The 25,023-nt window shown below is 47.8% G+C and overlaps 1 protein-coding gene across 11 annotated transcripts in view; it reads left to right on the forward strand.

Annotated features, from left to right (window-relative positions):
• Positions 1–25,023, forward strand: part of map7d3 (MAP7 domain containing 3) — a 171,617-nt gene that overhangs the window by 74,092 nt on the left and 72,502 nt on the right. For 10 of the 11 annotated variants that reach the window (XM_072505980.1, XM_072505982.1, XM_072505985.1 and 7 more), the window contains exons 3-5: positions 1,539–1,619; positions 8,186–8,349; positions 13,512–13,626. In XM_072505980.1, coding sequence (XP_072362081.1) covers positions 1,539–1,619; positions 8,186–8,349; positions 13,512–13,626 — 360 coding nt within the window. The remainder of the gene's footprint in view (positions 1–1,538; positions 1,620–8,185; positions 8,350–13,511; positions 13,627–25,023) is intronic. The other variant, XM_072505983.1, reaches the window with a different exon arrangement.

Consider the following 25,023-nt stretch of genomic DNA (forward strand, 5'->3'; position numbering starts at 1 on the left):
TATTTTCCCACTTCTGTAGTAGAAAGATACAACACACTCGTTAAGACAGAAGAACAAGCTTTATTTTCTAAAACAACTGCCTGCAGTAATGGCTGAAACTTGAAGTCAGAGAGCAGTCAACAAAACTGCTGAGTCTTTCACAAGTTCCGCGCTTTTGCAGAGAATTAGCTCAATATTTATACATTATCATTATCAATATTATGTGACAACAGTAAACAGTCAGGAGTTTGATCGGAAATACAAACGGAAGCATAGACCAGACCATGTTTGGTCATATCACTTATACCATTATTTAGTCCTCGGAGGGACCATTGAAAGGTCAGAATAGACTTGTTTCTTCCTGAACTTATCTTGTTTTAAATTCCTACGGCCCTGGGTTATGACGAGTTAGTTTTATCAGGAGTTGCCGAGGTCCGGTGTTTTGGAATGGCTCGACCTTCGCTGATCTTTTCAGACTTCAAGTTATGCAGAGTTGGCCTACGGCCATACTAGTCTGAAAATGGTTCGGGGAGCATTCTTTACCTGGGCCTGGGGAGTGGGAATGAGTAGTTTCAGTCTATCTGGTATTGTCTCAAACCTTTTGACCAGTCTTCCCATTGACCAGTTTTCCCATCATGCCATTACTTAATTCGTACCATATCACATATGGATAAAACCTCATAGGATTTTCCTGTTTGCCAACGACATTTCATGACCCCTTTTTGCCTTCCTAACTCCTACCTTAAGTTCCTTCCTGCTTGCGTTATATTCTTCAGTTTAAAAACAGTTTACTCTATTCAGACTGTAAGTGGCATTTAATACCCAACTCTTTCTTGCAAAGTACAATGACAGCTCAGGATTTTGGTAACTAATGTTGGTCAGTTTTCTAACCCTTGCCCCCACTTTGTTAATTCCTTCTCTTGATCAGGAAAGGAAGTAAATATTTGAAAGGAAAGCTTAAAAGCTTTGAAGAAAGGACAGAAAATTGGTTCTTTGAGAGCCGACCTGGGCTCTGAGCTGTATTTTCTCTGACTTGATTTGTGCTTGCAATTGTTACCTGAATCTACTGATTATGGAGCTGATCTCTCTGTTAGAATCTTAGATTTTTACATTCTGTTTCTCTCTGTGTATCTGTCTCTCATACCACCCAAAAACCCTCAACGATCCTGGTGTTGCAGTTATTTGGATGGGTGGATGGATTAACTGGAAACCCAGTGGGAGAGACTGGGACAAGAACAACCAACAAATGTTGCACCATTATCTTGTTGGTCCTTGCTAAGCACAGACACCTTGGTTGTAATTCGTCAATACCTTCTGCCTAGCTCCATGTGTTATGTACATGCAGTCAGTCATCGCCCATGCATCTTCTCAGTACGTCAGGCCACCTTGCTTAATTCGGTACTGTATATTTCCAGTGCCGTGACCCTCCATCTGCCAGTGTTTCTGGCAGATCTGTCCCTCGATATTAATTTAGTCAGTAGAAACGCCAATATTAAATTAGATTTTCATTGATCAGCTTATCATTTCTGCTGATTAAAAGTGTGATTTCCCTTGATCAGTAATAGACGGCTCCATTTTAAAGACTGTGGAAAGACAGAGACTAGCCAAGGAACGGCGAGAAGAAAGGGACAAGGAAGTCGGTAAGTGAGAGCTCCGGTTTTCACAGTGGCAGCGAGGGCGAGTGTCTGGGCTGCTACACAGAGGAATATCCATTTACCCAATTCGGCAGCAGAAGACATTCTGATGGTTCATAATTGTTTTCTGTGATACTGTACATACAACAACATACAGTGCAGAAGGAGGCCATTTGGCCCATCGAGTCTGCACCAACCCACTTAAGCCCTCACTTCCACCCTATCCCCATAACCCAATAACCCCTCCGAAACTTTTTGGACACTAAGGGTAATTTATCATGGCCAATCCACCTAACCTGCACATCTTTGGACTGTGGGAGGAAACCGGAGCACCCGGAGGAAACCCACGCAGACACGGGGAGAACGTGCAGACTCCGCACAGACAGTGACCCAGCGGGGAATCGAACCTGGGACCCTGCTGCTGTGAAGCCACAGTGCTAACCACTGTACTACCATGCTGCCCAAGTAGTTCAGTAAGACACCATTCTCCCATCTTCCCTCCTGAATCCCTGTTGTAAGTTCTCGGTATTATTTAAGCTTTATAAATATCTTTTTTTAAATAAAATAATTTGCATCAAACAAACAAAAGCAGAAAGATAGCTATAGATATCAACAAAGCTTAAATTCTAATCGTCTTAATTTGAGCCTTTAACCATTTAGGCAACAGGAGACAGTTTGGTGAAGGAACTCAGGAGATCTTTAAGTTGTCGATTAATACCTTTAAAGACAGGGTGGGACTTGATTAGCGTAATCCGGTTCTTGCTTTCTGCTTTGGCCAAAGACGCAGGTTGACACTCGGTCTGTATTCTCGCTGTGCAACCTCCTCAGTGAAAGCTCCTGCTTATTTTTCTTACTGTACACCTTCCTTGCCCATTTGTTCAGGATGGGGGAAAATATGCTGACATAAGACCATAGGATATAGGAGCAGAATTGGGCCACTCGGCCCATCGAGTCTGCTCCACCATTTGATCATGGCTGATCTGTTCCTCATCCTAATTCTCCTCCCTTCTCCCTGTAACCCCTGATCCCCTTATTAATCAAGAACACCAGATTTGTGCTTGAGGTGCTGTTGCCCTCAGAACTGCAGACCAAGAGCTGGAAGATGGAATTAGACAGAATAGTTCTTTCTTCGAACACCAGGAGTCGGCAATTTAGCCTCTCGAGCCTGCTGCTCTCTCATACGGTCATGGCTGATCTCATCGTTCTCTGAACTCCACCGTCCTGCCTGATCTCCATAACCCTTCAACCCATTTCTAATTAAAAATCAGTCTAACTCCTCCTTAAATGTATTCCGTGCCCCGACACCCAGTGCAGTCTGTGATAGTGAATGCCACAGATTCACCTTTGGGAGAAGCAGTTCCTCCTCCTCTTTGTTTTAAATTTGCCGCCCCTTATCCTGAGATTATGACCTCTCGTTCCAGAATACCCCACAAGTGGAAGCATCCGCTCCACGTCTACTTTATCCAAATCTTTTATGCATCACTCTAATATTTAAGTTCTCACTCGTGTCACTCGTCACTTGCAAATTCACCTCCGTTATCTGTTGAGAACTTTGTTGATGACCCAAGCCCTGTGCCGACCCACTTTTCCATGACTTTATCCTCTGTTGTTGTCAGTCTATCCATTTTATATTACAGTAGATATGCGGAAACTGGTTGCCATATCTATAAAATGTAACCAATAAATCCCTTGATTCCAGCGCCAGGGACCTGGGTTCGATCCCGACCTTGGGTGACTATCCATATGGAGTTTGCACATTCTCCCCCTGCCTGCGTGGAACTCACCCCCACAACCCAAAAATGTGCAGGATAGGTGAACTGGCCACACTAAATTGCCCGTTGGAAAGAAATTGAATTAGGTGCTCTAAATTTATTTAAAGAAAGGTTATGGGGTTATTGGGACAGGATAGGGGGGGGTGCTTTGGCGGAATACTCTTTCAGAGATTCGATGGGCGGAATGGCCTCCTGTGACAAAACTGAAGCCAACCCATCGATTCAATTAATTCCTCCAAGGCGCAATTGAATGAATCAGGAACCAATGGGTTGGTTCAGTTTTCTGTCTCTCATACAGCGCTTCCTTGCCGTTTTCAGGACGCCCATTTCATAAGTTGCTTCAAATCCTTGATTCTGGGCTTTTGAACAATTCCTTACATAGCGATATTTAGAGTCACACTGGAAACACTGAGCAGTTATCCCGCCTGTATTTCTGGGATTCATTTGCTGTTGGTTAGCTCCCCAATCTTGCTTTTCACCTTGATCCATAAATCTATTCAAAGTACGACCCACCTCAGGATGTCTTTGAGAAATTCCTTCTCCATACGAGCACCTGCAATCAGGCTCCCATCGATACTGAGAGTCAATAATCATGGTGTCCTCCATTCCGTTCCACTGCCGAATCTGCAACATCTCTCACAAAGGTAGCTAGAAACAATTGCTTCCCTAAAAGCCATTTTGGAGCTGTGATCATTTGTTCAAAAGAGAGTCCTCATCACAAAATTGAAAAATCTACCCATGTGTGCGTTTTGTGCACAATCTAATCATTTGAACACCAGTACTGACTCCAGAATTTCTAGATCAAATTTTGTCTTTTATCTCTCATTTCAAAACCGGTGATATATTCTTCCATGGACTGATTGTCCACCAAAATTAGCCACGCTCAGGGCAGCTCGGTGGCGCAGTGGTTAGCACTGTGGCCTCACGGCGCCGAGGTCCCAGGTTCGATCCCGGCTCTGCGTCACTGTCCGTGTGGAGTTTGCACATTCTCCCCGTGTTTGCGTGGGTTTCACCCCCACAACCCAAAGATGTGCAGGCTAAGTGGATTGAACATGCTAAATTGCCCCTTAATTGGAAAAAGTGAATTGGGTACTCTAAATTTATTAAAAATAAATAAATAAATTAGCCACCCTTCATAGGCCGGCACCAAGTAAACTTTGCCCATAAATTGCATTAGAATTGGCAATCCCGCTTAGGCAATCAAGCCAGTTGTGCATAGAGGCTTCAGTCAGCATCTCCTGCTCTCTATTCACTCTGAAGCTAGTCCTGGTTTACTCGTAAGGGGACATTCATTTCTAAACATTCTCACGAGTGGTGGAGGGTGGGAGGGCGGCACAGGGCAAGAGGAGCATATGGGCAGGGATAGGGCGAGGGGGGCATGTGGGCAGAGGTAAGGCGAGGGGAGCGTGTGGGCGTGGGAAGACTGGGCCGGGGGGTTATGGCGAGGGGAGCCTGTGGGCGGGGGGGAGGGGAGCTTATGGGGGGGGGGTTATGGCGAGGGGAGCCTGTGGGCAGTGGGAGGGGTGCTTATTTGGGCGGGTTATGGCGAGGGGAGCCTGTGGGCAGTGGGAGGGGTGCTTATTTGGGCGGGTTATGGCGAGGGGAGCCTGTGGGCGGGGGCTGAGAGAAGATTGCGGAGGTGGGCATCCAAATCTCGGGAGCACAATTTACAGAAGTTCGATCTTCTGAGTTAGATGCTTTGTTGCAGTCAGTGAAGACAATGAAGAGTTCCTGGCGGCAGAAACATAGAAAATAGGTGCAGGAATAGACCATTCGGCCCTTCGAGCCTGCATCACCATTCAATATGATCATGGCTGATCGTGCAAATTCAGTATCCCACTCCCGCTCTCTCTCCGTACCCTTGATCTCTTTAGCCACAAGGGCCGCGTCCAACAAACCGGCCCCAACAGCTTTCTGTGGGAGAGAATTCCACACGGTCACAACTCTCTGAGAGAAGACGTTCTTCCTCATCTCAGTCCTGAATGGCTGACCCCTTATTCTTAGGCTGTGACCCCGAGTTCTGGACATCCCCAACATCAGGAACATTCTTCCCGCATCCAGCCTGTCCAGTCCCATCAGGATTTTATCCGTTTCTATGAGATCCCTTCTCATTCTTCTAAACTCCAGTGAGTACAAGCCCAGTCGATCCAGTCTTTCTTCATGTGTCAGTCCTGCCATCCCGGGAATTAGTCTGGTGAACCTTCGCTGGACACCCTCAATAGCAAGAATGTCCCTCCTCAAACTAGGAGACCAAAACTGCCACAATACTCATGGTGTGGCCTCACCAAGGCCTGTCTGACTGCAGCAAGATGTTCTCACCATTTGTCTTGGATTTGTCTGGCAACAAAGACCATTTCCGATGTTCTTCTGTCGTGTCTAAAGTTTCTGTTTCTGGGAGAATTTTCTCAGCCACAGGAACTGGGTGATTCAGGAGAATGTAGGTCAGTATTTTTCCTGCTATGGACAAGGAGGAAATCCCTCTCCAGTTTCCGCAGGATGCTTTATTGCCCTTCTGCTCGTACTCCAACCCCCTTGAAAGAAGGGCCAACATTCCATTAGCCTGCCTGATTACCCGCTGCCCCTGTGTGCCCCTTGTTTCGTGCACAGGTCCCTTTGTGTTGCAGCTTTCTGCAGTTTTTCTTCATTTTAATAAAACTCTGTTCTTTTGTTCTCCCTTCCAAAATGAACAACTTCACATTTTCTCACATTATACTCCATTTGCCAACTTTGTGCCAACTTAACCTACTAATATCTCCATGCAAACTGTTTGTATCCCTCTCGGTAACTTGCCTTTCCGCCTGTTTTTGTGTTGTCTGCTAATTTGGCTACAGTACATTTGCTTCTTTCCTCCAGGTCAGTAATATAAATTGTTATATTGGAACCCCATTGGTTACAGGTCTTATCCCCACTGGCTGTTTTGTTGTCCATTAGCCAATTCTCTATCCGTGCCCATATACTCCCCCAACACTGTTGTCATCCTTAAGAAGAGAAACGCCTCCTGTGAGCAAAGTGGATTTTTGTCCATTTGAATGTGGCTCACAAATGACCATGGTGGCGTTAGAAATATTCTTTGCACGCCATGATGGTCAACATATTATTGGATCTCTCTGCCTTTCTCTTCCCATCAATACTTTATCTTCCAGATTTGTCTTTGGCGTCAGCCTTGAACTGTTGAAATGCTGCTTCTTGACTTGGGACCATGGGCTGTTCTCCCAGCCAATGAAAGCTGCTCGTTGTTTAGTTCGAGATCAAAACACATGGACTTTGTTTCAATCGAACCATTGCAGGTGACAATGATGCTCCAATCCAATGGCATGGACACAAGAGTCTAGTACAGCTGATATCATTTGATCTCGGAGTTCTCAAATTGAATTGGATGTGTGAAGATTTTCGGGTTTAGTTGTTAGCTTCACTTGGAATTCCTCTCTTCAGTCGGGCTTCTTAAGGGCCGAGATATTCATCATCTTCCTCTTGGACTTCTAGGCCTTATGATGTCTTGATTTTAGGCGGGTGTTTATCACTGATCGAGCTAATCGACAATCTGTACAGCGGGCATCAGCTCTGAGCAGAGATTGAGTGATATTGACATCATGTAGACCTTTGACCTGAGCAATGACACAATCCACAAAGTGTCATTGCTTTGACCTAGGAGGCCTGTGGTTTTGTGTTTGTCCTTCTGGCAGAAGAAGTGGGATACCAGACTCGATGGGTCGAATGGCCTACTTCTGCTACGTCTTATGGTAACAAGGCCATTCTGAGCACACTTTGTCAACAGGATGGCACCTTTTGTATTGGCTTTTCCCACCCCGTTCTCTCCAATGGTTCCTCTGCAGGCTTGGAGCCACGGCCAACCCTGGCATTAACGACCCCAGAAGGATGATCTTCTTGGACGACAAAGATGGTGACCCCGCTGGGTGTGGTTCCCCGGCCACGAGAGGGTCAGCTGAAGAGGACGGCTCAATCACAAATGCTGCTGCCCAAAGACACCTCTGTCCCAACACGTGTTCAACAACCTTCATGAGTCTGTCATCTGTACAGATTCCTGACGAGGAACTCCCAGGTTCACAGCCCTGCCCCTGTCACCAATTTTCCATTGCCCCAGGGTAGCAGCCTGCGTGTGACTCTGCTGAACATGGGGACCTTGGAGCACTCTCATTGTCCATGCAATCTTAACAGGTTGGTGGCCAGATTTTGTTGATGTGTCAAAGCACATTAACTGGCATCACCTTGTCACTGCAGCATTCTTCCAACTGTAAAACCAGTGAGATTCACGATCTTCCTTCATTCTTCTGCTGCTCGGGACTTTTTGGACTGCACTTTGACATCATCCTTGTTTTCAAATCCCTTTATCACTTCACCCCTGCCTGGCTGCCGCCCTGTCCTCAGTTCCACAACCCTCCGAAATCTCCGTGCTCCTCGGATTCTGACCTGTACATCCCTGATTTTAATCACACCATCCTTCATGGCTGTGTCTTCAACGGCTTGGGCCCAAAGCCGGAGAATGCCCTCCTGAACCTCTCTGCCACTCGTTTCATGAAGACACTCCACCTACTACTTTGGCCAAGACTTTGGTTATCTGACCTAACCTCTCCTTACGTGGCTTGATGGCACCTTTTTAAAATAACGCTCCTGTGGAGTACCTCGGGACATTTGTTGTCACTATGTTGTTATCCTGGTAGAGGAGTTCCGAGGTGAATGAATGAGGTTATCACTGCAATGTGAAGTATAGAATAGTGAAAGGCATCATGTTAAGAATGATGTGGCACTAATAATTTTAATTTTCTTTGTTTATACTATCAGCTGCAAGAGAATTTCAGTTGCTAGAAAAAGAAAAGAAAGCACGACTTCAATATGAGAAGCAAGTAGAAGAACGTCAGAAGAAGCTGGATGAACAAAAGCAGAAGGAGCAGCAGAAGAGAGTTGCAGTGGAAGAGAAACGGAAACAGAAGCAGGAAGAGGAAAAGGTCAGTTCCAGTGTTGTACAGCACGGACTGTCCAGCCTGTGGCTGAGAATCTCTGCACTCCTCCCCATAAAACATATAATCAATGCTGCAGAATAAGTTAAATGTTTAATTTAATCATTAATTTTGTTTCTTAAATTCATTCATGGATGTGGACCACTGGCAAGACAAGTATTTTTTGTTCATTTCAAATTGCCCTTGTGTATATGGTGATAAACTGCCTTCTTGAACCAATGCAGCCCGTGTGGTGCCTACAGATTAGAGGGTGCCGAATATATCCCCGCTATTCAGAAAGGGAGGTCGTGAGAAAACAGGGACGTGTAGACCAGTGAGCCTAACGTTGGTAGTGGGGAAGTTGCTGGAGTCAGTTATCAAGAATTTCAATGCACGGCATTTGGAAAAGCGGAGTGTAATCAGACAGAGTCAGCATGGATTTACGAAAGGGAAACCATGCTTTACAAATCTACTAGAATTCTTTGAAAGTGTAACAAATAGAGTTGACCAGGGAGAACCGGTGGATGTGGTTTATTTAGACTTTCAGAAGGCTTTCGACAAGGTCTCACATTGCAGATTAATATGTAAAGTTAAAGGGATTGTGGGTAGTGTCTCGCGATGGATAGAAAGCTGGTTAGCAGACAGGAAGCAAAAGATTGGAATAAATGGGTCTTTTTCTGATTGGCAGACAGTGACTAGTGGGGTACCACAGGGATCTGTGCTAGGACCCCAACTGTTCACATTATATGTTAATGATTTGGACGAGGGAACTAAATGTATTATCTCCAAATTTGCAGATGATACAAAGTTGGTTGGCAGGGTGAGCTGTGAGGAGGATGCAGAGATGTTTCAGCAGGATTTGGACAGGCTGAGTGAGTGGGTACATGCATAGCAGATGCAGTATAATGTGGATACATGTGAGAGCAAATGGTATGTTGGCCTTCATAGTGAGAGGATTTGCGTCTAGGAATAGGGATGCTTTACTGCAATTGTATAGGGCATTAGTGAGGCCACACCTGGAGTATTGTGCGCAGTTTTAGTGTCCTTAACTGAGGAAGGATGTTCTTGCTGTGGAGGGAGAGCAGCGAAGGTTAACCAGGCTGATTCCTGGGATGGCGGGACTGTCATATGAGGAGAGACTAAGTCATTTAGGATTATATTCATTGGAGTTTAGAAGAGGGAGAGGGGATCTCATAGAAACTTTAAAAATTCTAACAGGATTAGACGGTAGATTCAGAAAGAATGTTCCCGATGGTGGGGGAGTCCAGGACTAGGGGTCATAGTTTGAGGATAAGGGGTAAACCCTTTCGGACTGAGGTGAGGAGAAATGTCTTCACCCAGAGAGCGGTGAATCTGTGGAATTCACTCACACAGAAAGTAGTTGTGTAATTTCAAGAAGGAATTAGATATAGCTCTTGTGACTAAATGAATCAAGGGATATGGGGGGAATCAGGATCAGGGTATTGACCTTGATGATCAGCCGTGGTAATGAATGGCGGAGCATGAGCGAAGGGCCGAATGGCCTCATCCTGTTTCTCTGAATGATTGTATGTGGTGACGGTTGTAGCTAACTGGTTTGCTAGACCAGTTCAGAAGACTGTAAGAGTCAACCACATTGCTGTGGGTCTGGAGTCAGCTGTAGGCCAGACCAGGTAAGAACGGCAGATTTCCTTCCCTAAAGGAAACCCCGATGGGTTTTTACAACAATCCTTTCTTCTCGAGATTTATTTAATTAACTGAATTAACCCCAACTACCTTGGTGGGATTAACCTCCTGTCTCTGGATTATCAGTCCTAAACTGAACTGCTATGTTACCCTATTCTTCATCACACATACCTTTAATGTTTAACTTCTTTCTGGAGATTAAGCCCTCCTGTATATTATTTCTTGTAGAATAGGATATAAAATTAACTAGAGGACGCAGAGAGAACAGAATTCGCACTGCGTGGTACATGTGCAGGGTATATTGGACATTGTCAGTGACACATGAAACAAGGAGGAGTCCAACCAAGTCTCCTCTCACTGTTCACTGAATGACAGACTAGGACGCCTGATGGTCAAAGCCTCAAAGTGAGCTTTTGACACTCAGCTTCTACAAAGCCAATGCTGAGAGCAGAAACCAAATGTTTCTGCTGGTGTCACTACCTTCCCCTCCCTGTGCTCTAGATAAAGTTCTGTTATAGATTCCTCTGAATGAACAAATTTCTTTTGAAAAGAAGTAAACATGATAATGATTTAGCTTCCAATGTTGAGGCAGAAAACAATATTTATTTATTATAAATTTAGAGTACCCAACTCGGGGGCTGGTTTAGCACAGGGCTAAATAGCTGGCTTTTAAAGCAGACCCAGGCAGACCAGCAGCACGGTTCAATTCCCATACCAGCCTCCCTGAACAGGTGCCGGAATGTGGTGACTGGGGGCTTTTCACAGTAACTTCATTTGAAGCCTACTTGTGACAATAAGCGATTTTCATTTTTCATTTCATTTTTCTAATTAAGGGGCAATTTAGCGTGGCCAATCCACCTGGCCTCCACATTTTTGGGTTGTGGGGGTGAAACCCTCGCAGATACGGGGAGAATGTGCAAACTCCACACGGACAGTGACCCAGAGCCGGGATCGAACCTGGGACCTCGGCTCAGTGAGGCAGCAGTGCTAATCACCGCACTACCGTGCTGTTCCTAGTAAACAATATTTGTTGAATAATAACTCCGAATGATGCTTGGATGTAGATTTCATTCCAATTTTTAATTTTAGGCAGCTGCTTTACTGCCCTGAACTGTTCTGAAAATCTTCATTTCCGTTATCTTGTGTGGACCACAAGGGTATTAAAAGAATGTTAACCAGGAACCTCCCTCCACTTGAATAGTTTCAGTAGATCAGGAACGTATTCACTGCCTTTCTCTCTATTCTGTATATATTTTGCACGACTAATGCTGGAGTATGGAAGGTGGAATATGAATTGCACAAAAAACGAAAATACTGGACAATCTCAGCAGGTCTGACGGCCTCTGTGGAGAGAGAAGGGAGCTAATGTTCTGAGTCTGAATAACTCTGTCAAATTGCATGTTGTCTTCTGTGTTTTCTGCATAAAGGCCATTAAGGGAAAGGTTTACTGGACTCCCATATTGATCTATCATTGCCCTCCTATTGAATGAAACACCAGGTCTATTTGTCACTCTCTCTTCCTTTATTCCCCGCGACCAGAATTTAAATCTGACCGAAATAGGACACAAACCTTTTTGGCAGTTTCCATCCAGCTCTTGGTAGATGTCGACCAAAAACAGCCATAACCAAGTACAAATTGATAAACGACTACCTCACTCAAAGAGGACAAAGAAATAATGACTGGAGACGTGGAAGATAGACATTTACAATCCGGGCACTTGTTTAAGTTGCCAAATGCTGAGTCAGAATAGAAAGCTTCACTTTGTGCACTCTCTGCTGCATCTGCTTCCAAAACAGTCCCATAAATGGATACAACTATGATCTTGTTGGTGATCTGTTCAACTGATTCAAATTGGACATTCGGAAATAAAATGCTGCAAATAGCCGGCAGCTGGAAACACTTGAGCTTACTGACCTAAAACGTTAACTCGGTTTCTCTCTCCACAGATGCTTCCAGACCTGCTGAGTTTTTCCAGCATTTTCTGTTTTTAATTTGGATTTCCAGCACCGCAGTATTTTGCTTTTGGGAATTCAGTCTGGACCGGTGTAAATTGGTCATGATTAAAGGTCAGACACCGATGAGAGCATTAGTCTAATTCAAGCCACATTATAACAATGAGAAAGAAGATACATCCCTTGTACAAATATCTTGCCTGTATTAAAGATGTGCAATACCTGTAAGGTATGTAAGACAGATCAATGATTGTCTGACAAAAGTAAAGACAAAGTGTCTGTATGACTTGAGCTTGAAATCTGCTATTAACACTGATCAGTTACAGTCCACAAAGTGAAGGTAACAATTCCCAGTAATAAAAAAGACAAGTCAGCCACAATGTATTCATGGGAATCTTGTTGATCTCTGGGACACATTCTTTTTTTGTCCCTGAAATGTGTGGATGACGCTAATATTTCTGCTGAGTTTTACTTTAGGATTGGTGAGAGTTTTGTCACCAAAGTTTTATGGCTGTCTCTTTATATTTTGAACTTTTGGGGGTTTAGATGAATTGGCAATAATTTAAGGCATACCTATACAAAGCAAACCGCAGCAATGAAGCCACACAAACAGGTTTAGACATGGTGGAGTCGACAGTGCCCAGAGTATAAATACAGAGCATGCCTCTCGGACCATCCAGGAATGGTATATCCTTTACATACGGAAACTATTCTTTGTAAAGGAGATGTATGTCATTTCCCATTGTTATACTTGACTTTTAGTAGACACATATCACCGTATGTACAGTTTTCCAAATACAATTCTGCTTCAATTATAGATTCACCATTTTCTTGATTTTGTAGCATTTAATGACTTGTTCTGTGTATCAACATTCCCTCAGTGGCTTCAGGTACTTTTGTGAAAGGTGGGATAGGAGTGGAGTCCTACAAATAGCAACACCCTCCAGAACTCACCCTACCCTATTTCTAAAGGCGGCACGGTAGCACAGTGGTTAGCACTGTTGCTTCACAGCGCCAGGGTCCCAGGTTCGATTCCTGGCTTGGATCACTGTCTGTGCGGAGTCTGCACGTTCTCCCCGTGTCTGCGTGGGTTTCCTCCGGGTGCTCCGGTTTCCTCCCACAAGTCCCGAAAGACGTGCTGTTAGGTGAATTGGACATTCTGAATTCTCCCTCTGTGTACCCAAACAGGCGCAGGAATGTGGCGACTAGGGGCTTTTCACAGTAACTTCATTGCAGAGTTAATGTAAGCCTACTTGTGACACTAATAAAGATTTTTATAAAGGACAAAAGGTAGAAACCCGAATGTTATCAAAATATTTTTTTAAATAATATCCAGCAACAGAAACAACATACTGGAAAGTCAAGAAAGGTGCTCCTGGGCATGTGTAAACCTGGAGATTTCAGTTTGAAAGCTTATGACTTCCGTGCAATTCCGGATACGAGTTAATTGCTCTCAAAATAAATGAAAACATTGGAAGAAAAAGTAGTTTTTCAACTTCTCAGCCAGCCAGTGTATCTTTAATCCTGTTTCCATATTGTTGACACTGCGGTAGGTGCATTATGAAGCTGTGATGCGACGCACCTTAGAACGGAGCCAGCGCCTGGAGCAAAGGCAAAAAAGATGGTCCTGGGGAGGAGCTTTAGCAACTGAAAAGGAAAACTCAGATGGTAAGTACCCCTTACACCACTTACTCCCTGACGACCTGCTGCCTCTGAGGGTTGTGCCAATAACCTCATAGTTCTGGGAGAGAAGTGGAATATTTGATTAATAATCTAAAATTTGAATCATGAGGTGGTTATCCCTCATGCACTAATGGACAGATTTTGGCCATTCTAGGCCACAGTAAAATAAATCTCGAGAAGACAAGAACTGCAAGCTGGTTTCTCCGACTTGAATCATTCCTCAATCTCATCAGTTACAGGAAAACCTTTTTCCCCCCCAAGTTTTGTCACCTTCTGAAGACAGATGTGAGGCATTATCCTCCCATTTATAAAAACAATTGCACCAGTTCTTTCCTGAATGGGTGGCAATAATACAAAACAATTCCGATTTTCTTATGCATTCAAACCAGTTACTAAAGATGCAAATAATTCCGGGTCGATGTTGTCTGCTCTGTAACGCTATCCTTTTCCCCTGCCACTATTATTTATCAAACTGCCCTTCAAGAACAACCACAAGTGTGGGATCCACGCCGTTGCCTGTGAAGCCTGGGCTGTTGCCTGTGTGATGAGCTCTGCAGAGTATTATCTTGCTACAGCAGAACGGACTCCATTCGAGTCAATTCTAGTCCCTTTTCAGCAGCACCTGTGCAATTCTGGTGCCAACTCCATGGAAACATAGAAAATAGGAGCAGGAGAAGGTCATTCGGCCCTTCGAGCCTGTTCCGCCATTCATTATGATCATGGCTGATCACCCAACTCCATATGGACAGCACGGTAGCACAGTGGTTAGCACTGTTGCTTCACAGTAACTTCATTGCAGTGTTAATGTAAGCCTACTTGTGACACTAACAAAGATTATTATTATTATTACCTGTTCCCATTTCCCCCCAATACCCTTTATTCAAGAGCTATATCTAACTCCTTGAAAACATACCAAGTTTCAGTCTCAACTACTTCCTGTGGTAATGAATTCCACAGGCTCATCACTCTCTGGGTGAAGAAATTTCTCATCTATAGTTTACTCCATATCCTCAGACTGTGACCCCTGGTTCTGGACACACCCACCATCGGGAACATCCTTCCTGCATCTACCCTGTTCTGTACTGTTAGAATTTTATAGATTTCTATGAGACCCCCCTTCATTCTTCTGACCTTCAGCGAATATAGTCCGTACCGATTCAATCCATATTCATACATCGGTCCCGCCAGTTCAGGAATCAGGCTAGTAAACCTTTGCTGCTCTCCCTCCACAGCAAGAACATCCTTCCTCAGATAAGGAGACCAAAACTGCCCACAATACTCCAGGTGTGGCCTCAACAAGGCTCCTGTATAATTGCAGCAAGACATCCCTGCTCCTGTACTCGAATCCTCTCGCTATGAAAAGTCAAAATACCATTTCCCATCTTTACCACCTGCTGCTTACCTTCAGTGACTGGTGTACGGGGACACCCAGGTTAGGTTGGATTGGATTGGATTTATTTATTGTCACGGGTACCGAGGTACAGTGAAAAGTATTTTTCTGCGAGCAGCTCAACCGATCACTAAATACATGGGAAGAAAAGGGAATAAAAGAAAATACATAATAGCGCAACACAAGGTATCCAATGTAACTACATAAGCACTGGCATCGGGTGAAGCATACAGGGTGTAGTGTTAATGAGGTCAGTCCATAAGAGGGTCGTTTAGGAGTCTGGTGACAGTGGGGAAAAAGCTGTTTTTGAGTCTGTTCGTGCGTGTTCTCAGACTTCTGTATCTCCTGCCCGATGAAAGAACATAGAACATAGAAAAGTCCAGCACAGAACAGGCCCTTCGGCCCACGATGTTGTGCCGAACCTTTGTCCTAGATTAATCATTGAATTTACAGTGCAGAAGGAGGCCATTCGGCCCATTGAGTCTGCACCGGCTCTTGGAAAGAGCGCCCTACCCAAAGTCAACACCTCCACCCAACACTAAGGGCAATTTTGGACACTAAGGGCAATTTATCATGGCCAAGCCACCTAAGCTGCACATCTTTGGACTGTGGGAGGAAGCCGGAGCACCCGGAGGAAACCCACGCAGACACGGGGAGGATGTGCAGACTCCGCACAGACAGTGACCCAAGCCGGAATCGAACCTGGGACCAGGGAGCTGTGAAGCAATTGTGCTAACCACTGTGCTACCGTGCTGCCCTTAAGAACAAATAAATCTACACTACATCATTTTACCGTAATCCATGTACCTATCCAATAGCTGCTTGAAGGTCCCTAATGTTTCCGACTCAACTACTTCCACAGGCAGTGCATTCCATGCCCCCACTACTCTCTGGGTAAAGAACCTACCTCTGATATCCCTCCTATATCTTCCACCTTTCACCTTAAATTTATGTCCCCTTAGAACTTAGAACGGTACAGCGCAGTACAGGCCCTTCAGCCCACGATGTTGCACCGAAACAAAAGCCATCTAACCTACACTATGCCATTATCATCCATATGCTTATCCAATAAACTTTTAAATGCCCTCAATGTTGGCGAGTTCACTACTGTTGCAGGTAGGGCATTCCACGGCCTCACCACTCTTTGCGTAAAGAACCTACCTCTGTCCTATATCTATTACCCCTCAGTTTAAAGCTATGTCCCCTCGTGCCAGCCACTTCCATCCGCGGGAGAAGGCTCTCACTGTCCACCCTATCTAACCCCCTGATCATTTTGTATGCCTCAATTAAGTCTCCTCTTAACCTTCTTCTCTCTAACGAAAACAACCTCAAGTCCATCAGCCTTTCCTCATAAGATTTTCCCTCCATACCAGGCAACATCCTGGTAAATCTCCTCTGCACCCGCTCCAAAGCCTCCACGTCCTTCCTATAATGCGGTGACCAGAACTGTACGCAATACTCCAAATGTGGCCGTACCAGAGTTTTGTACAGCTGCAACATGACCTCCTGACTCCGGAACTCAATCCCTCTACCAATAAAGGCCAACACTCCATAGGCATTCTTCACAACCCTACCAACCTGGGTGGCAACTTTCAGGGATCTATGTACATGGACACCTAGATCCCTCTGCTCATCCACACTTCCAAGAACTTTACCATTAGCCAAATATTCCGCATTCCTGTTATTCCTTCCAAAGTGAATCACCTCACACTTCTCTACATTAAACTCCATTTGCCACCTCTCAGCCCAGCTCTGCAGTTTATCTATGTCCCTCTGTAACCTGCTACATCCTTCCACACTGTCGACAACACCACCGACTTTAGTGTCGTCTGCAAATTTACTCACCCACCCTTCTGCGCCTTCCTCTAGGTCATTGGTAAAAATGACAAACAGCAACGGCCCCAGAACAGATCCTTGTGGTACGCCACTTGTAACTTGTAATTGTTTGTTCCACCTGGGGAAAAAGTCTCTGACTGTCTACTCTATCTATTCCCCTGATCATCTTATAAACCTCTATCAAGTCACCCCTCATCCTTCTCCATTTTAATGAGAAAAGGCCTAGCACCTTCAACCTTTCCTCGTAAGACCTACTCTCCATTCCAGGCAACATCCTGGTAAATCCCCTTTGCACCTTTTCCAAAGCTTCCACATCCTTCCTAAAGTGAGGCGACCAGAACTGCGCACAGTACTCCAAATGTGGCCTTACCAAAGTTTTGTACAGCTGCATCATCACCTCACGGCTCTTCAATTCAATCCCTCTGTTAATGAACGCGAGCACACCATAGGCCTTCTTCACAGCTCTATCCACTTGAGTGGCAACTTTCAAAGATGTATGAACATAGACCCCAAGATCTCTCTGGTCCTCCACATTGCCAAGAACTGTACCGTTAACCCTGTATTCCGCATTCATATTTGTCCTTCCAAAATGGACAACCTCACACTTTTCAGGGTTAAACTCCATCTGCCACTTCTCAGCCCAGCTCTGCATCCTATCTATGTCTCTTTGCAGCCGACAACAGCCCTCCTCACTATCCACAACTCCACCAATCTTCGTATTGTCGGCAAATTTACTGACCCACCCTTCAACTCCCTCATCCAAGTCATTAATGAAAATCACAAACAGCAGAGGACCCAGAACTGATCCCTGCGGTACGCCACTGGTAACTGGGCTCCAGGCTGAATATTTGCCATCCACCACCACTCTCTGACTTCTATTGGTTAGCCAGTTTGTTATCCAACTGGCCAAATTTCCCACTATCCCATGCCTCCTTACTTTCTGCATAAGCCTATCATGAGAAACCTTATCAAATGCCTTACTAAAATCCATGTACACTACATCCACTGCTTTACCTTCATCCACATGCTTGGTCACCTCCTCAAAGAATTCAATAAGATTTGTAAGGCAAGACCTACCCCTCACAAATCCGTGCTGACTATCCCTAATCAAGCAGTGTCTTTCCAGATGCTCAGAAATACAGTCCTTCAGTACCCTTTCCATGACTTTGCCTACCACCGAAGTAAGACTAACTGGCCTGTAATTCCCAGGGTTATCCCTAGTCCCTTTTTTGAACAGGGGCACGACATTCGCCACTCTCCAATCCCCTGGTACCACCCCTGTTGACAGTGAGGACGAAAAGATCATTGCCAACGGCTCTGCAATTTCATCTCTTGCTTCCCATAGAATCCTTGGATATATCCCGTCAGGCCCGGGGGACTTGTCTATCCTCAAGTTTTTCAAAATGCCCAACACATCTTCCTTCCTAACAAGTATTTCCTCGAGCTTACCAGTCTGTTTCACACTGTCCTCTCCAACAATATGGCCCCTCTCATTTGTAAATACAGAAGAAAAGTACTCGTTCAAGACCTCTCCTATCTCTTCAGACTCAATACACAATCTCCCGCTACTGTCCTTGATCGCACCTACCCTTGCTCTAGTCATTCTCATATTTCTCACATATGTGTAAAAGGCCTTGGGGTTTTCCTTGATCCTACCCGCCAAAGATTGTTCATGCCCTCTCTTAGCTCTCCTACTCCCTTTCTTCAGTTCCCTCCTGGCTATCTTGTATCCCTCCAATGCCCTGTCTGAACCTTGTTTCCTTAGCCTTACATAAGTCTCCTTTTTCCTATTAACAAGATATTCAACCTCTCTTGTCAACCATGGTTCCCTCACTCGACCATCTCTTCCCTGCCTGACAGGGACATACATATCAAGGACACGTAGTACCTGTTCCTTGAACAAGTTCCACATTTCACTTGTGTCCTTCCCTGACAGCATATGTTCCCAACTTATGCACTTCAATTCTTGTCTGACAACATTGTATTTACCCTTCCCCCAATTGTAAACCTTGCCCTGTTGCACGCACCTATCCCTCTCCATTACTAAAGTGAAAGTCACAGAATTGTGGTCATTATCTCCAAAATGCTCCCCCATTAACAAATCTATCACTTGCCCTGGTTCATTACCAAGTACCAAATCCAATATGGCCCCTCCTCTGGTCGGACAATCTACATACTGTGTTAGAAAAGCTTCCTGGACACACTGCACAAACACCACCCCATCCAAACTATTTGATCTAAAGAGTTTCCACTCAATGTTTGGGAAGTTAAAGTCACCCATGACTACTACCCTGTGACTTCTGCACCTTTCCAAAATCTATTTCCCAATCTGTTCCTCCACATCTCTGCTACTATTGGGGGTCCTATAGAAAACTCCTAACAAGGTGACTGCTCCTTTCCTATTTCTGACTTCAACCCATACTACCTCAGTAGGCTGATAATCCTCGAACTGCCTTTCTGCAGCTGTTATACTATCTCTAATTAACAATGCCACCCGCCCCACCTCTTTTACCACCATCCCTAATCTTATTGAAACATCTATAACCAGGGACCTCCAACAACCGTTTCTGCCCCTCTTCTATCCAAGTTTCCGTGATGGCCACCACATCGTAGTCCCAAGTACCGATCCATGCCTTAAGTTCACCCACCTTATTCCTGATACTTCTTGCGTTGAAGTATACACACTTCAACCCATCTCCGTGCCTGCAAGTACTCTCCTTTGTCAGTGTTCCCTTCCCCGCTGCCTCATTACACGCTTTGGCGTCCTGAATATCGGCTACCTTAGTTGCTGGACTACAAATCCGGTTCCCATTCCCCTGCAAAATTAGTTTAAACCCTCCCGAAGAGTACTGGAAAACCTCCCTCCCAGGATATTGGTGCCCCTCTGGTTCAGATGCAACCCGTCCTGCTTGTACAGGTCCCACCTTCCCCAGAATGCGCTCCAATTATCCAAATCCCTGAAGCCCTCCCTCCTACACCATTCTTGCAGCCACGTGTTCAGCTGCACTCTCTCCCTCTTCCTAGCCTCGCTATCACGTGGCACCGGCAACAAACCAGAGATGACAACTCTGTCTGTCCTGGCTTTTAACTTCCAGCCTAACTCCCTAAACTCGTTTATTACCTCCACGCCCCTTTTCCTACCTATGTCGTTAGTACCAATGTGCACCACGACTTCTGGCTGCTCCCCCTCCCCCTTAAGGATCCTGAAGACACGATCCGAGACATCCCTGGCCCTGGCACCCGGGAGGCAACATACCTTCCGGGAGTCTCGCTCGCGACCACAGAATCTCCTATCTATTCCCCTAACCATTGAATCTCCTACAACTATTGCTTTTCTATTCTCCCCCCTTTCCTTCTGAGCCCCAGAGCCAGACTCAGTGCCAGAGACCTGGCCGCTAGGGCCTTCCCCCGGTAGGTCATCCCCCCCAACAGCATCCAAAACGGTATACTTGTTTTGAAGGGCCACGAGGGATCCCTGCACTGTCTGCCTGTTTGTTTGTTTTCCCCTGACTGTAACCCAGCTATTCTTGTCCTGTACCTTGGGTGTGGTTACCTCCCTGTAACTCTTCTCAATCACCCCCTCTGCCTCCCGGATGATCCGATGTTCATCCAGCTTCAGCTCCAGTTCCCTAACACGTGGAGTTGGGTGCACTTCCCGCAGGTATAGTCAGCGGGGACACCGGTGGTATCCCTCATCACCCACATCCTACAGGAGGAGCATGCAACTGGCCTAGCCTCCATCCCCTCTTACCTTACAGAATATAGCTGCCCTGTGGACCAACTGGACCTCCGCCCTCCGACTCTGCTCCCAGTCAGCTGCACTCTCTGTAAACTCGTGGCTCTCTTCTCACTCTTTGCGGAAATGTAGGAAAGAAAATGAAAGGGGCACCTTACTCCCTCCTCACCTAACTCCCTCAGTCACCAAACTCTCACTATAGCACTCAAATGCACCAAATTCAGCACTCCCTCAGTCATCAAACTCTCACTATAGCACTCAAATGCACCAAATTCAGCACTCCCTCGGTCACCAGACTCTCACTATCGCACTCAAATGCACCAAATTCAGCACTCAGTGCAAACAAAGTCTGCACTGTAGGGGATCACTTTTATACTGTGAATCTAGCCTCTGAAAACTGGCATAATCCAATTAACTAATTAACAAGCTCCAGCTGCAAATGCCTACAAGTAGAAGCTTTGTTTAAAGCTGATTGAAAATTCACCTTCTTCTAAACCAAACAGCAACTTTTAAGTTGATTAACTAAATAAAAGAAAGACTAGACTTTAGATAAAAATGAAGCCTTATACTCCCTCAGTCACCAAACTCTCACTATAGCACTCAAATGCACCAAATTCAGCACTCGGTGCAAAGAAGTTGGAAGAGTGAGTAAGCCGGGTGGGAGGGGTCTTTGTTTATACTTCCCACTTTCCCCAGGCAGCGGGAGGTGTAGACGGGGTCAATGGATGGGAGGCAGGTTCGTGTGATGGACTGGGCTGTGTTCACGACTCTCTGAAGTTTCTTGCAGTCCTGGGACGAGCAGTTGCCATACCAGGCTGTGATGCAGCCCGATAGGATGCTTTCTATGGTGCATCTGTAAAAGTTGGTATGGGTTAATGTGGACATGCCGAATTTCCATAGTTTCCTGAGGAAGTATAGGTGCTGTTGTGCTTTCTTGGTGGTAGCGTCGACGTGGGTGGACCAGGACAGATTTTTGGAGATGTGCACCCCTAGGAATTTGAAACTGCTAACCATCTCCACCTCGGCCCTGTTGATGCTGACAGGGGTGTGTACAGTACTTTGCTTCCTGAAGTCAATTACCAGCTCTTTAGTTTTGCTGGCATTGAGGGAGAGATTGTTGTCGCTGCACCACTCCACTAGGTTCTCTATCTCCCTCCTATATTCTGACTCGTTGTTATTCGAGATCCGGCCCACTATGGTCGTATCGTCAGCAAACTTGTAGATGGAGTTGGAACCAAGTTTTGCCACGCAGTCGTGTGTGTACAGGGAGTAGAGTAGGGGGCTAAGTACGCAGCCTTGTGGAGCCCCGGTATTGAAGACTATTGTGGAGGAGGTGTTGTTCATTCTCACTGCAGAGTGGGGAGCCAAGTCCTAGGTTTTGGAGCTTTGATCTGAGCTTGGCTGGGATTATGGTGTTGAAGGGGGAGCTGTAGTCAATAAATAGGAGTCTGATGTAGGAGTCCTTGTTTTCGAGATGCTCTAGGGATGAGTGTAGGGCCAGGGAAATGGTGTCTGATGTGGACCGGTTGCAGCGGTATGTGAATTGCAGTGGATCAAGGCGTTCTGGGAGTATGGAGGTGATGCACTTCATGATCAACCTCTCGAAGCACTTCATTACGACTGAAGTCAGGGCCCCCGGACGGTAGACATTGAGGCACATTGCCTGGTTCTTCTTCGGCACCGGTATGATGGTGGTCTTCTTGAAGCAGGTGGGGATCTCTGAGTGGAGTAGGGACAGGTTAAAGATGTCCGTGAATACCTCTGCCAGCTGGTCCGCGCAGGCTCTGAGTGCACGACCAGGGATCCCGTCTGGGCCCGTCGCCTTCCGAGGGTTCACTTTCAGGTAGGCCAATCTGACTTTGGAAGCTGTGATGGTGGGTTTGGGTGAATTAGGGGCTGCTGGGGCACTCGACAGTGGATTGTTGCTTACCTGCTGGAACCGAGCATAGAAAGCATTGAGTTCATCGGGGAGGGGTGCGCTGCTGCCAGAGATACTGTTCGGCTTCGCTTTGTAGCCCGTTACGTTGTTTAGTCCTTGCCACAACCGCCGAGAGTCTGTCTGTGACTCTAGCTTGGTTTGATATCCTCTCTTGGCATTCCGGATGGCTTTGCGGAGGTCGTACCTGGATTTCTTGTATAGGTCAGGGTCGTCTGCCTTGAACGCCTCAGATCTGTCCTTCAGTAGGGAGTCAATCTCACAATTGAGCCATGGTTTCCGGTTGGGGAACATACGTACTGCTTTCTTTGTCACGCAGTTGTCCACACATTTGCTGATGAAGTTTGTGACGGTGGTAGCATACTCATTTAAGTTGGTCGCTGAGCTCTTAAATATGGACCAGTCCACTGTCTCTAAGCAGTCACGTAAGAGCTCTTCTGTTTCCTCGGACCAGCACTGCGCAACCTTCTTAGCTGGATTCTCCCGCTTGAGTTTCTGCTTGTATGCCGGGAGAAGGAGCACCGTCTTATGGTCTGATTTCCCAAAGTGTGGTCCGGGGATGGAACGGTAGGCGGCCTTGATTTTTGAGTAGCAATGGTCAAGAGTGTTGTCGCCCCTGGTGAGACAGGAGATGTGCTGGTGGAATTTTGGCAGGACACTCGAGGTTGGCCTTGTTGAAGTCTCCGGCCACGATGAGCAAGGCCTCCGGGTGTTCTGTTTCGTAGTTGTTTATAACTGTGTATAGTTCGTCCAGGGCCTTCCTCACTTCTGCCTGGGGTGGGATGTAGACCGCTGTGATAATGGCTGAAGTGAACTCACGTGGAAGATGATATGGGCGGCACTTCACGGTCAGGTATTCCAGGTCTGGGGAGCAGTCGGGGCGCTGGCGGGGTCCGGGGCGCTGGCGGGGTCCGGGGCGCTGGCGGGGTCCGGGGCGCTGGCTGGGTCCGGGGCGCTGGCTGGGTCCGGGGCGCTGGCTGGGTCCGGGGCGCTGGCGGGGTCCGGGGCGCTGGCGGGGTCCGGGGCGCTGGCGGGGTCCGGGGCGCTGGCTGGGTCCGGGGCGCTGGCTGGGTCCGGGGCGCTGGCGGGGTCCGGGGCGCTGGCGGGGTCCGGGGCGCTGGCGGGGTCCGGGGCGCTGGCGGGGACCGTCCGGGGCGCTGGCGGGGACCGTCCGGGGCGCTGGCGGGGACCGTCCGGGGCGCTGGGGGGGACCGTCCGGGGCGCTGGCGGGGACCGTCCGGGGCGCTGGCGGGGACCGTCCGGGGCGCTGGCGGGGACCGTCCGGGGCGCTGGCGGGGACCGTCCGGGGCGCTGGCGGGGACCGTCCGGGGCGCTGGCGGGGACCGTCCGGGGCGCTGGCGGGGACCGTCCGGGGCGCTGGCGGGGACCGTCCGGGGCGCTGGCGGGGACCGTCCGGGGCGCTGGCGGGGACCGTCCGGGGCGCTGGCGGGGACCGTCCGGGGCGCTGGCGGGGACCGTCCGGGGCGCTGGCGGGGACCGTCCGGGGCGCTGGCGGGGACCGTCCGGGGCGCTGGCGGGGACCGTCCGGGGCGCTGGCGGGGACCGTCCGGGGCGCTGGCGGGGACCGTCCGGGGCGCTGGCGGGGACCGTCCGGGGCGCTGGCGGGGACCGTCCGGGGCGCTGGCGGGGACCGTCCGGGGCGCTGGCGGGGACCGTCCGGGGCGCTGGCGGGGACCGTCCGGGGCGCTGGCGGGGACCGTCCGGGGCGCTGGCGGGGACCGTCCGGGGCGCTGGCGGGGACCGTCCGGGGCGCTGGCGGGGACCGTCCGGGGCGCTGGCGGGGACCGTCCGGGGCGCTGGCGGGGACCGTCCGGGGCGCTGGCGGGGACCGTCCGGGGCGCTGGCGGGGACCGTCCGGGGCGCTGGCGGGGACCGTCCGGGGCGCTGGCGGGGACCGTCCGGGGCGCTGGCGGGGACCGTCCGGGGCGCTGGCGGGGACCGGGGCGCTGGCGGGGTACAGGGTGCTGGCGGGGACCGGGGCGCTGGCTGCACATTCCCATCTCTCAATCTGTAGCCATTCAGATAATAACCTGCCTTCCTATTATTGCTACCACACTGGATAACCTCATGTATCCACATATGGATGTGGAGGTTTATGAGCTGGAGCATGGGGCTGGAGTGGTAGGGTGCAGGGAATGTGGTTGTGGATAATTGTCACCATGGACAATTGTTTGGAATTCAATGCATTGGAGAGGGCCTTGGGGGGGGGGGGGGGGGGGGGGTGCAGGATGAATGAGTTTAGAGTGTTGTAAATGTCTTCCTTATCCCAGGAATAAGAGTTCTAGATGCACAATCTTTCACTTATAACAATTATAATCGCTTATTGTCACAAGTAGGCTTCAATGAAGTTACTGTGAAAAGCCCCTAGTCGCCACATTCCGGCGCCTGTTCGGGGAGGCTGGTACGGGGATTGAACTTGCGCTGCTGGCCTTGTTCTGCATTACAAGACAGCTGTTTAGCCCA

The sequence above is a fragment of the Scyliorhinus torazame genome, chromosome 5 (genome assembly GCF_047496885.1).
Source record: "Scyliorhinus torazame isolate Kashiwa2021f chromosome 5, sScyTor2.1, whole genome shotgun sequence".
In the NCBI taxonomy this organism is placed as follows: Eukaryota; Metazoa; Chordata; class Chondrichthyes; order Carcharhiniformes; family Scyliorhinidae; genus Scyliorhinus; species Scyliorhinus torazame.